General features: G+C 50.4%; 1 protein-coding gene across 1 annotated transcript in view; it reads left to right on the top strand.

The window, feature by feature from the left end:
- Positions 1-2,300: 2,300 nt before the first annotated feature.
- The window catches only part of XPO4 (exportin 4), a 208,062-nt gene continuing 197,312 nt past the window's right edge, over positions 2,301-13,050 (top strand). The window contains exon 1 of the mRNA XM_077484003.1: positions 2,301-2,421. Coding sequence (XP_077340129.1) covers positions 2,356-2,421 — 66 coding nt within the window. The 5' untranslated portion in view covers positions 2,301-2,355. The remainder of the gene's footprint in view (positions 2,422-13,050) is intronic.

Below are 13,050 nucleotides of genomic sequence, written 5' to 3'. Positions count from 1 at the left end.
CTACTTGAAGGTACCAAAACTTTTTAAGAAGCAAGGATGTTCCCCTGTTATGTACGAACGCTTCACCGGGTGTCTTCAGCATTGGGGCTTTGGGAGACACATACACTCTGATAAAGTTATCATTTGCCGGCTGGAAAAAGACAATTTAGTATATTTCAACACCACAGTGGACGCTAAAGGGAAAACACTAACTTTGCCTGATCCACGGTTTTATTGGTAAAGCAATTACTGAGACTGTGTTTTTTTTTTTTTCCAAGGGAAAGAAAAAGGTTGCTTCTGGAAAAATATTACAAGGTCTGTGGGACTAGCTAGACAGAGTTCGTTTTGCTAGAGGAAAGCTCCGTGTCAAGGTCATCCACGGGCCACAGCACTTGTTTAAAAGGACTTGCATTTTGTTACTCTTACCACTAGGTGGTGAGGGTCTGCACAAACACTTGGACTATTGCACGCAAACATGTAGGTTATCAGCACTGGAGAGAGTCTCATTTTCTGCCGATAATGGGATTCTGCCTCCTAGGATTGTAGCCATAGTATGTGTTTTTGTTGTTCTTTTTGTGTATTTTTGTTTTCAGGAATCACCAAAGATAGTCTATCAAGCTACTGGAGAGTGGGTGGTGTAGATAATAAACAAACCACAATGCCTGACTATGTGACTTGTTTATGTCAAATGTACAACCTATTGTATGTTCATAGTTTGCTTCTTTCCCATTCCCCATTCCAAACTTTAATTTCAGGTACTCGACTTTCAGGACTGAAAGTTGTTTTTTTGATTTTTCCTTCCCAGACGATGAGGACATTGTCTAAATGGGAGGGGGGCGTATGTAGCGCTGGCTCCTGACGAGCCGGCGCTATGGTATTTCAAAGTTAATTTTTACTGCTAATTTTCTACATTTCTGTTTTCAGTACCAGTCTAGCTGGGTTGCACTGGGTTCTCCTTGACCGCAGGTGTCGCTGTCACCGCCGGCAAGAGTTGAGAACGCAGTCTAGCTGGGTGTACTGAATGCCACTGTTCTTCCGGAAACAGCCCAGTGGGTGTGTTCTCCTGCTGTGCATTCTGGGAGGTGGTATTTAAGGTACGGACACCACGTGCTTCGGGGTTCTGTTCCAGAGAATATTTTCTGTCTGTTTGGTTCTGGTCCCCCTGACCAGCCCCGTGGCCCTCCTGGCCTGGGGTGCAGAACCATGCATTTCAAGTCTCGGGGCTGGCTAGCCCAAGGCAACACCAACTGCAGGGACAGGCCTGAATGGATTTCGGGGCCTATTGATCCAAAGGTGGTCCAGTGCCATCTTGTCTAAGGGAGAGGCCCAGGAACGGGAGAAACCCCAGGGGAGGAATCTTCAGGGGAAGGCCGTGCGCAAGGCTGGCTTCTCTGAAGGAGCCTTAGTTGAAGGACACTACAAGGATCTACACTCATATGGTATCGCTGGATCGGCTGAGAGATACTGGTACCGTATGAGCGCTCTTTAAAATTTGTTTATGTTCCTCAGTAATGCTCAAGTCTGTGGCAGAGACTTTCTGAAATATTCTATGCTCAAGTGTTTGCTTGACACCCTACCGGCTGCTAAGCCTAGTGAGAGGAGGTCTATCCGGGGGTTATGAAACAGTTGCTATTCTCTGGATTTTTCATATAAGAGACTTTCCATTTTTTTTGCAGTCTAAGCTACCTGAACTTAATCCTAATCCTCTACCCCAAACTGAGAGACTCTGTTTCTGGTTCAAATAAATAACCCAAAAGATACAGTGTCAGTTTCCACATTTCTTTGGGCCATCTACCACGGGAACCCCTAGACGGAGAAGATGTCAAGGTAACGGTAAGCCCAATAAAACCAGCAGCTCCTTGGGGGGGGTGTCAGTGCAACATTAAGATTGGTCCCAGCTGGGTCAATGCCGCCATAGAGCAAAGTCCATACAGGGGGGGGTTCACACCGGCAGCGTTTTGCGGTGAGGTAAAATTATTGGCATTTTCAGGTGACACAGCGATGTGGTGTAAACAATTGTTTTCTGCGTCCTTGTGCCGATCATTGGAAATAATGAGCCCACACTGTCCTCCTGAGGGGACACATCCGGGTACAATGTCCCCTCATACCTCCATGGCCGCTCAGAGTGAGCGGTGCTGGGCTTTCCTCATACACACCATGTCCTCCTCCTCGGTGACGCCAACACTTTCTAGAGCCATGTCCCTGAGGTGTGTGTGGCACTGGCGGGCTCCTCTTATCTCCGGGACCGGCTACTCCCCTTCGCCAAACTTCTGGCGACTCGGAGCCCGGCTCCCTCCCCTCCCCCAGGGCCGCCATTGGCTCGGCTCCCCGCTTTATCCCACACTGCACCGCGTGGCGCGTCATTGAACAGAGCCCATGATGGCGGCGCTGGGTGCGAGTGAAGTGATCGCCCAGCTGGAGAGCGCTGCCAAAGTTTTAATGGTGAGTGAGAGGAGGGACGGGGGTCTGAGGGGACCCCACCGGGGCTGAGAGATGCCTGACCCTCAGCTCTTCTCTGTATTACCACACGGGTCCCAACACATCGCCCGAACACCCACAGCACACTACTAACACCCGACCACTCTGTGCACTGTGCCACCATCCAGCACACCCGACCACCTTGTGCACTCTCCCATCACCCTGTTCACACTACTAACACCCGACCACTCTCCCATCACCCAGCACACCCTACCAACACCAGACCACCCTGTTCATACTACCAACACCCGACCAATCTGCACTCTCCCATCACACCCTACCAACACCCGACCACGCTGTGCTCTCTCCCATCACACCCTACCTACATATGATCACCCTGTGCACTGTACCACCATCCAGCACACCCGACCACCCTGTGCACTCTCCCATCACCCAGCACACCCTACCAACACCCGACCTCCCTGTGCATACTACCAACACCCGACCACTCTGTGCACTGTACCACCATCCAGCACACCCGACCACCTTGTGCACTCTCCCATCACCCTGTTCACACTACTAACACCCGACCACTCTCCCATCACCCAGCACACCCTACCAACACCAGACCACCCTGTTCATACTACCAACACCCGACCAATCTGCACTCTCCCATCACACCCTACCAACACCCGACCACGCTGTGCTCTCTCCCATCACACCCTACCTACATATGATCACCCTGTGCACTGTACCACCATCCAGCACACCCGACCACCTTGTGCACTCTCCCATCACCCTGTTCACACTACTAACACCCGACCACTCTCCCATCACCCAGCACACCCTACCAACACCAGACCACCCTGTTCATACTACCAACACCCGACCAATCTGCACTCTCCCATCACACCCTACCAACACCCGACCACGCTGTGCTCTCTCCCATCACACCCTACCTACATATGATCACCCTGTGCACTGTACCACCATCCAGCACACCCGACCACCCTGTGCACTCTCCCATCACCCAGCACACCCTACCAACACCCGACCTCCCTGTGCATACTACCAACACCCGACCACTCTGTGCACTGTACCACCATCCAGCACACCCGACCACCTTGTGCACTCTCCCATCACCCTGTTCACACTACTAACACCCGACCACTCTCCCATCACCCAGCACACCCTACCAACACCAGACCACCCTGTTCATACTACCAACACCCGACCAATCTGCACTCTCCCATCACACCCTACCAACACCCGACCACGCTGTGCTCTCTCCCATCACACCCTACCTACATATGATCACCCTGTGCACTGTACCACCATCCAGCACACCCGACCACCCTGTGCACTCTCCCATCACCCAGCACACCCTACCAACACCCGACCTCCCTGTGCATACTACCAACACCCGACCACTCTGTGCACTGTACCACCATCCAGCACACCCGACCACTCTGTGCACTGTACCGCCATCCAGCACACCCGACCACTCTGTGCACTGTACCGCCATCCAGCACACCCGACCACTCTGTGCACTGTACCGCCATCCAGCACACCCGACCACTCTGTGCACTGTACCGCCATCCAGCACACCCGACCACTCTGTGCACTGTACCGCCATCCAGCACACCCGACCACTCTGTGCACTGTACCGCCATCCAGCACACCCGACCACTCTGTGCACTGTACCGCCATCCAGCACACCCGACCACTCTGTGCACTGTACCGCCATCCAGCACACCGACCACTCTGTGCACTGTACCGCCATCCAGCACACCCGACCACTCTGTGCACTGTACCGCCATCCAGCACACCCGACCACTCTGTGCACTGTACCGCCATCCAGCACACCCGACCACTCTGTGCACTGTACCGCCATCCAGCACACCCGACCACTCTGTGCACTGTACCGCCATCCAGCACACCCGACCACTCTGTGCACTGTACCGCCATCCAGCACACCCGACCACTCTGTGCACTGTACCGCCATCCAGCACACCCGACCACTCTGTGCACTGTACCGCCATCCAGCACACCCGACCACTCTGTGCACTGTACCGCCATCCAGCACACCCGACCACTCTGTGCACTGTACCGCCATCCAGCACACCCGACCACTCTGTGCACTGTACCGCCATCCAGCACACCCGACCACTCTGTGCACTGTACCCCCATCCAGCACACCCGACCACTCTGTGCACTGTACCACCATCCAGCACACCCGACCACTCTGTGCACTGTACCACCATCCAGCACACCCGACCACTCTGTGCACTGTACCACCATCCAGCACACCCGACCACTCTGTGCACTGTACCACCATCCAGCACACCCGACCACTCTGTGCACTGTACCACCATCCAGCACACCCGACCACTCTGTGCACTGTACCACCATCCAGCACACCCGACCACTCTGTGCACTGTACCACCATCCAGCACACCCGACCACTCTGCACTGTACCGCCATCCAGCACACCCGACCACTCTGTGCACTGTACCGCCATCCAGCACACCCGACCACTCTGTGCACTGTACCGCCATCCAGCACACCCGACCACTCTGTGCACTCTCCCATCACACGCTACCATCACCCGACCACCCTGTGCATGCTACCATCACCCGACCACCCTGTGCATGCTACCATCACCCGACCACCCTGTGCATGCTACCATCACCCGACCACCCTGTGCATGCTACCATCACCCGACCACCCTGTGCATGCTACCATCACCCGACCACCCTGTGCATGCTACCATCACCCGACCACCCTGTGCATGCTACCATCACCCGACCACCCTGTGCATGCTACCATCACCCGACCACCCTGTGCATGCTACCATCACCCGACCACCCTACCACTCTGCATTGTAACACCATCCAGCACACCCGACCACTCTGTGCACTGTACCACCATCCAGCACACACCCGACCACCCTGTGCACTTTCCCATCACACCCTACCAACATCCGACCACTCTGTGCATACTACCACCACCCAGCACACCCTACCAACACCCGACCACTCTGTGCATACTACCACCACCCAGCACACCCTACCAACACCCGACCACTCTGTGCATACTACCACCACCCAGCACACCCTACCAACACCCGACCACTCTGCACTATACCACCATCCAGCACACCTGACTACCCTGTGCACTCTACCATCACCCGACTACCCTGTGCACTCTACCATCACCCAACACCCGACCGCCCTGCACACTCTACCACCATCCAGCACACCCTACCAGCACCTAACCACCCTGTGCATACTACCACCACCCAGTACACCCTACCAGCACCCAACCACCCTGTGCACTGACTCTAGCATCACCCTGTGCACTCTACCATCACCCGACCACCCTGTGCACTGTATTATAGTGTCCCCCTACATATAGTTAAATCGCCCCTCACAAAGTTCTTTCACCCGGCCCATCATAGTGTCACCCCTCACAAAGTATCATCACCCAATACACTGTAGTATCATCAAGAACAACATCCTGGATTAATTTACTAAAACATGGAGAGTGGAAAATCTGGTGCAGCTGTGCACAGTAAACTTCAGCTTGTTCAAATCGGCTTAAAAGCCACCCAGATTTTACACTCAGTGTTGTAGTAAACCCCACTGTCACCCAGCACATTGCGTCATCTGGCTCATTGCTTGATCACTCAGCAAATAGCATCACCTGGCACATTGTAGCACCCAGCCAAACATGCTATCACCCAGCACATTGCCTAATAACCCAACACGTATCATCACCTGGCACATTGCCAGATCACCCAGCACATTTTTGTGTCACCTGGCACATTACCTGATCACCCAGCATGTTGTAGTGTCACCTGGCATGTTGCCCGATCATGCTGCACATTGGAGCATCATCCAGAAAAACATACCGCCACCCAGCACATCGCCCGATCACTTGGCAAATCACAGGCTTACCTGGCACATTTCCCAATCTCCCAATATGATGTAGTGTCACCCCTCACAAAAGCACCAGCATATTGTTTCATTATGAAGGACAACATGCCGTCATCCAGCACATCATAGCATTGCCCAATCATCCATCCAGCACATGATGGCATCAACCAGAGCATTGTGTCAGCTGGCACATTGTAGCCTCACCCGGTGCGACATACTGTCACTCAGCACATCTTTGCATCACCTGGCACATTGGCAGATCACCCAGAACATCGTAGCACCACCTGGCACATTGCCCATTCATCCAGACCATCATAGCATTACCCGTCACAACATACCGTCCCATAGGACCACCACCCAGCCCATCATAGCATCACCCAGCACAATGTACTGTCACTCAGAACATCGTACCAGCACATCGCTCGATCACCCAGCAATGAGTTTGGCTTACGCAGGGGTCTATTGAAACCCTAGCAGAGGGCACAGAGGAGTCTCATGGCATATGTAGATAGCGCCCACATTGGTCTTTGGAAAGCTGAGGTCCAGAGTACGTGGGCAGATTTAATCACTCAGTTGTGTGATTTTTAGGATAACACACTCAGATAACTGCTTATGTATGGTGTGAAGGGATTCCAAAAGAGCCAGTTGTGTGGTAAAATTTGTGATGGTACAGATGTTTGGCACGGTGTTATCATTCCAGGGTGATTGACATGACAAATGCTTGTTTGCACGTTAGAGATCCTGTTTTACAGCCATTTCACCCGCTGCACATACTCTGCAGTTTTCCAGTAATTTCGGGCAGCTTTTGATTGCAAAAGATGAGAGCATTACACAGGAATCCCTGCTGTATAGATGTACATATAGAGTAATAAAGGCGGAAGGCTGCATGGGTCCATTGGATTTTTTCTGATCAAGTACTAATTAAAGTTATGTACAGTATATGGGCAGAGATTACTTATCTGAGAGTCAGTAATTGCGCATTGCTCAAGGAACTCCTAGTAACCCCTGGTAGAATCCTGATTAAGAGGCTGATGTAGAATATTGCTAAATGGCACACAAGTGACCCTTACCAATGACAGGATCGCTGTATGTGTCTTGTGGATACTTGCTGGCTTCCACAATGTCAGCCCCTCATTGCCAGATCACTTATTCAAGGAGTGACACCATGGATGCAGATCAAGATTTCTCTGCCCTGTATAGCGAACCCAGTGGAGGTGCGTCTATAAGGCCTCACGAGCGCCGCCCCCTCTCTCCAGCCAACCCCTCTATGACCAATGGATAGATTCATGCTGCCACCCCCTATTCAGGCGCCTGGTCCCTTTTGGGGCGCCTGAATTACAGTGGCTGGGGGTGTTTTTTAAGCACCTGATTAGCGCCATAGGCGTAAAAAAAGGTGACCTGCGAGCACAGTTCACCCAGGTGTGCTAGAACGGCGAATTAATATTTGCTGTCCTAACACTGAACCTCCTCTCCGCCAATCAAGTGCTCGGGTCTGTTATCCGTCACTTGATTGGCTGAAACAACAGGCGCTGTGATTTGATGTCTAACGGGAGGAGACACAAGGAGGAAACCACTCACCGCCATCACCTGCTGCCCCACTGAGAAAGGGTAAGTGCTGGACAGATGGCGAGTGTGGGTGGGAGCATTGGATTTGCCATTACTGCCACTCTGCCCATCCAATGCTGCCCATCAGTGGCAGCATTGGATGGGCAGAGTGGCGGCAATTGATGTTTTTTTTTTTTTTTTCAGTTTGTTTGCGCCCCCCCCCCCCTCCCCCAAAAAAAAAAAATTGAGCACCAGCTGCCACTGATCGAGCCTAAACTTACAGCTTTCGTTTGTTGTGTTACATTTTTTTTACATGTTTTAAGCCTAGTACACAGCCCAGAGGCTGAACAAAAAAAAAAAAATTGAAGAGCCGATCTACTAACTATCTGATGTTGGTAAAGCGATCACCCTTTTGAGCTATTGTGTTCTGACATGGTCGCTCCCCTCGCCAGAACACACCGGACAACTGGAGACGATTAGCGGTTGTGCCCCTTTGACAGAAGTTGGCTGCTGTACACATGGGCCAAATGTTGGCTGATTTCAGTTGAATCGCCCGAAATTTGGTATGGCCCATTACTTGTAGTACCATTACTCTTTTTGGAAGAAGCTTTTGCTAGAAACTGCACCAGAAATGCGGCATGAAGGATGTTTTTTTTTTTGTTTTTTTTGGTGCGAAATAATGTACAGCGGTAACATGAACAAATGGGTTCATTTTTGGTGATTTATACACCAAAAATGAATAAATATACACCAAAATTAATAGTCTAAAGTCAATAAGTATACATCAAATACTTTTATAACTCATAAAGTTCCGAGTACTTAAGGCCTCTTTCACACGGGGCGGATCAGTAATTATCCGCCCCGTGAAGATCCGCTCGCTCAGCGGGGATCGCTCCGTTGTCCCCGCTGAGCTGGCTGCGGACAGGGCGGTCTCCGCACACTGTGCAGGGACCGCCCTGTCAGCTCTCCGCTCTCCTCTATGGGGATCGGACGAGCACGGACCGTGTGTCCGTGTTCGTCCGGTCCGCTCTGCAGACGGATAGAAAAATAGGATTTTCCTCCGTCTGCAGAATCGGACAGTAGCGGAGGCGGACGAAATCGGGTGTCTGCGGATGCTCATCCGCAGACACCCGCTATCCCATAGGGATGAATGGATGTCCGTATTTCATCTGCAATGGATGGATGAAATACGGACATATCATCAGCATGTGTGAAAGGGGCCTTAAGAGGAGCTGCAGTCTGCTCACGTAATTTGTAATAAAAACATCTTTGCCATTCTGAAGCTTCCCTCCAACTACTTTGCATATTATTTTATATGTACTGTGATTCTGTACTTGCCAAATATGCTGCAAAAGTCTCCCTCCACTAAGTCTGGCTGCAACCATTTTAAAGAAGAAGTAAACCCTGATGAGTTTACTTCCTCTTTGATTCCCTGCAAAGGTAAAGCATAATGGACTACTATGCATCGCATAGTAGTCGATTATGTGTCACTTACCTGACACAGGAGCCAGCGATGTCACTGCTGTCCCCTGTAGTTCCGAGCGTCCATCTTCCTTGTGGGTCTCGCTGCTCCAGCGCTGTGATTCGCCGGAGAAGTGGTGGCGTCGCTCCCGCGCATGCGCGCGGGAGCTGACACTCTCAGCATATCGACGCGATCTGCGGCTTGCCCAGTGCGCCGGCGCATGCGCCGTAGACAGCGGTGGCTGTCTTCGGGTAAATATCTCCTAAACCATATAGGTTTAGGAGATATTTCTTGCACCTACAGGTAAGCCTTAATCTAGGCTTACCTGTAGGCCAAAGTGGTTTGTAAGGGTTTGCAACCACTTTAACTGTGGGCAGCTGAGCCTGCTGTCTGTTCACTTCATGAATTTACACAGAGGTCCAGCTCTGTGGCCCTGCAGCTCTCATTGGCCCCCTTATGACTCACCCCCTTCCCTTCCTGGCAAACTCTCACGAGAGAGAGAGAGAGCTGTGTATGTCATAAGCCTAGGATAATGACAGGCAAGAAACAGGAAGTGGAATGTATAAGGTATTTACTGACAGAAAAAAAAATGTTTTACTATCCAAAATTATAACAACAAGGGCAGAAGATTTAATAGCTGGAAAGAGAAAAAAAATTACTGAAGGCAGCTTTAAAAGGCTTAAAGCAGGAATAAATTCCCATACATTCATTTTACCTCTAAGTAAACCTATAATAAGGCTTGCCTATCGGTACTGTAAATACTAGGGGTGCAACGAATCGTCACCGATCCGTGATCCAAACGGGTCACCCCATTTGGATCGGCACACGCCGCGATCCGCAGAGCGCTCCACGGTCTCGGCCTTAGGAAAGGCCACGGCTTCGGCCTAGTTGCAAAGCGGTGGACATCTTGGTGCACCCGTCCGCGTTTACAATGTGATCGCTCCATCAAATGACAGAGCAATCACTTGTAAACAAACCGGCATCATGACGACAGCGGTTCCTCTCTCCCCTCTGTGTACTGATCTGTACAGTGGAGGGGAGAGATCGGATGGCAGCAGTGCTGTGGGCTGCATCTGTATAGCCCACAGCGCTGCTCTGTGACAAGTGCAGTCACAGCTATCCCTCCACACTCTTCCAATACCCTGCCAATACTCGGTGATACCCAGCCATACTCGGTGATAGCCAGCTGTACCCAGCCATGCTCAGCTAATATTACAGTGGGGACTATATGGTGGTGGAATTTTCACAGGTTTTTGCAAATTCACTTATTTGCTGATCCGAAAAATTATCCGATCCATGACTCTGATCCAAGGAATGATCCGATCCGTGAGTTTTTTTGATCCGTTGCACCCCTTGTAAATACCTCCTAAACGTGTGCCGTTTAGGAGATATTTACTGTACATGCAGCCATTGACATTAACCGTGCATACGCTCTGAAGGAACGCTCATCCGGACCCTTCCTTCAGAGTCCTGTGCATGAATGGCATGCACTCGGGAGTGGCGTCGGAGTCTGCAAACCCGGAAGGATGATGGGTGAAGTTGAAAGCCCTGCAAGTTTAAAAAAAAAAATCTCTGGCGGTTTACTAGCGTTTTTAAGCTGGAAAAAAAAAAAAAGTAAACCCATGATGGTAGCCCATTATGTGTCACTTACCTAAAACTGAAGCCTGCAATGTCACCACCGTCTCCTCTTCCACAAAGTGTCCATCTTCCTTCCGGGTATCGTGGCTCCGGTGCTGTGATTGTCCAGAGCCGCAATGACGTCACTCCTGTGTGTGGGAACCGACAGTCACGGCACGATCTCCTTTAGAAACGCCATGCTAGCCGTAGTGCGCCTGGGCCGTAGACATTGGCACTCGCCTAATTTCTAAATATTTCTTAAACCGTGGAGGTTTGGGAGATATTTCGAGCACCTACAGGTAAGCCTTAATCTAGGCTTACCTGTAGGTAAAAGTAACAACCACTCTAATGCACTCTTTGACCTGAACTCAAAATGTAAAAGTTTGCTATGTGATCGGGAACATAAAGAAATGTTAATTTTCTGAGCAGTACAGTGGAATATATGGTGACATTGTACTGGTCTGGTGATGGTATGTAAAATATTTAACCACTTACGGACCTCCCACTGTGTATATACATCGCTACTTTGATGTCATATACCAGGGTTTTGGCAGCAGCTAGCTGCCATAACCCCCAGTATTTTTTTTCACACAGCCTCTTTTACATAAAAGTGGTCCCAGCAGCGGATTCGCCACAAGATCACTATTATGGGCAGCAGGAGAGGTGCCCAACCCCCTCCTGCCGCTTCCTGGTTGTTTCCGCCACTTATCGGAGGGATCAGCAGCGGTGGAAAGTCAATCGGATCCAATGAAGTGATGGGGAGGAACTCGATTGCGAGGGCATGATGAACCCCCACTCTACTCTATGCCCTTGGAGGACCAGAGTGCCGTTAAATGTCACTTTCACCCTCCAGCCTTAAAGGGCCCCTCTCCCCCCCCCCCTTTTTTTTTTGTCACCATTCCACGGGCGTGTGCAATTTTGAAGAGTGACATGTTGGATATCAATTTACTTGGTGTAACATTATCTTTCACATTATACAAAAAAAAAATTGGGCTTACTTTTACAGTTTTTTTTATTTTATTCAGAAAACAATTTTTTTCCACAAAAAATAGTTTTTAAGACCAATGCGCAAATACGATGTGACAAAGCATTGCAACGATATCCATTTTATTCTCTAGGGTCTGTGTCTGTGTGTGTGTGTGTATATATATATATATATATATATATATTATATATTTTTTTTTTTTTAGTGTTTAGGAGTTTTTTCGTAATTTTCTAGCAAAAGATCGTTTTTTTTTTTTTTAACATGTAAATAGCAAATGTTAGAAATCGGCATGCTCTTTGCGTGGTTAACCTCTTCATATTCCAAAAAAGTGTGACAAAATGTTACAACTTTGAAAAACTCCCCCGTCTCCTAAGTATTTTTTTTTCTATAGCAAAATATAAACAAGTGGTGAGTAAGGCTCGGTTCACACAGGGGGCGACACGACTTGCCGCGCCGCGACCTCAGCGGCGACTTGCAAATTACTTCTGTATAGAAGTCAATGCAAGTCGCCCGAGGTCGCCCAAAAGTAGTACAGGAACCTTTTTTCTAAGTCGGAGCGACTCGAGTCGCTCCTCTTAGAACGGTTCCGTAGTACAGAACGGGGGCGACTTGTCAGGTCGCGGCACGGCAAGTCGTGTCGCCTCGTGTCGCCCCCTGTGTGAACCGAGCCTAAAGGCATTTCCGAATATTTCTATGGACACCTGTCTTGACCCTGCCTCTTCATCGCAGGATTTGCCTGACAGCAGCCAGTGGGTACTGTGTATGTATTATGTTACTGTTATGTTAGCCGCTACCTTTCACAGTCAGTGTGCAGCTCGGCTCCCCTCGCGGCTGCTTCTCGCCTCTGTTCCCTTGAGGCAGCAGCGGGTGGGGCTAAGAAGATCAGCGGGGAGCTGACGTCAAAGGAGAGGCGTGGACGTGCCTCGTAACATACGGCGGTGCCTTGTACACAGACAGGAGGAGGATTTATTTAACTGATTGACAGGGAGGAAGGTGCGGATCAACTAATTGATGCTGAAAATCTTTGACAACGATTTTCATTATCGATTAATCGTTGCAGCCCTACAAGATTCCCTGTGCCTTTAGAGTTCACACGCCCCCAAATC

The sequence above is a fragment of the Lithobates pipiens genome, unplaced genomic scaffold (assembly GCF_037356315.1).
Source record: "Lithobates pipiens isolate NorthernLeopardFrog02 unplaced genomic scaffold, aLitPip1_a1.2 Scaffold_16, whole genome shotgun sequence".
NCBI lineage: Eukaryota > Metazoa > Chordata > Amphibia > Anura > Ranidae > Lithobates > Lithobates pipiens.
This window is presented reverse-complemented; position numbering and strand designations above follow the sequence as displayed.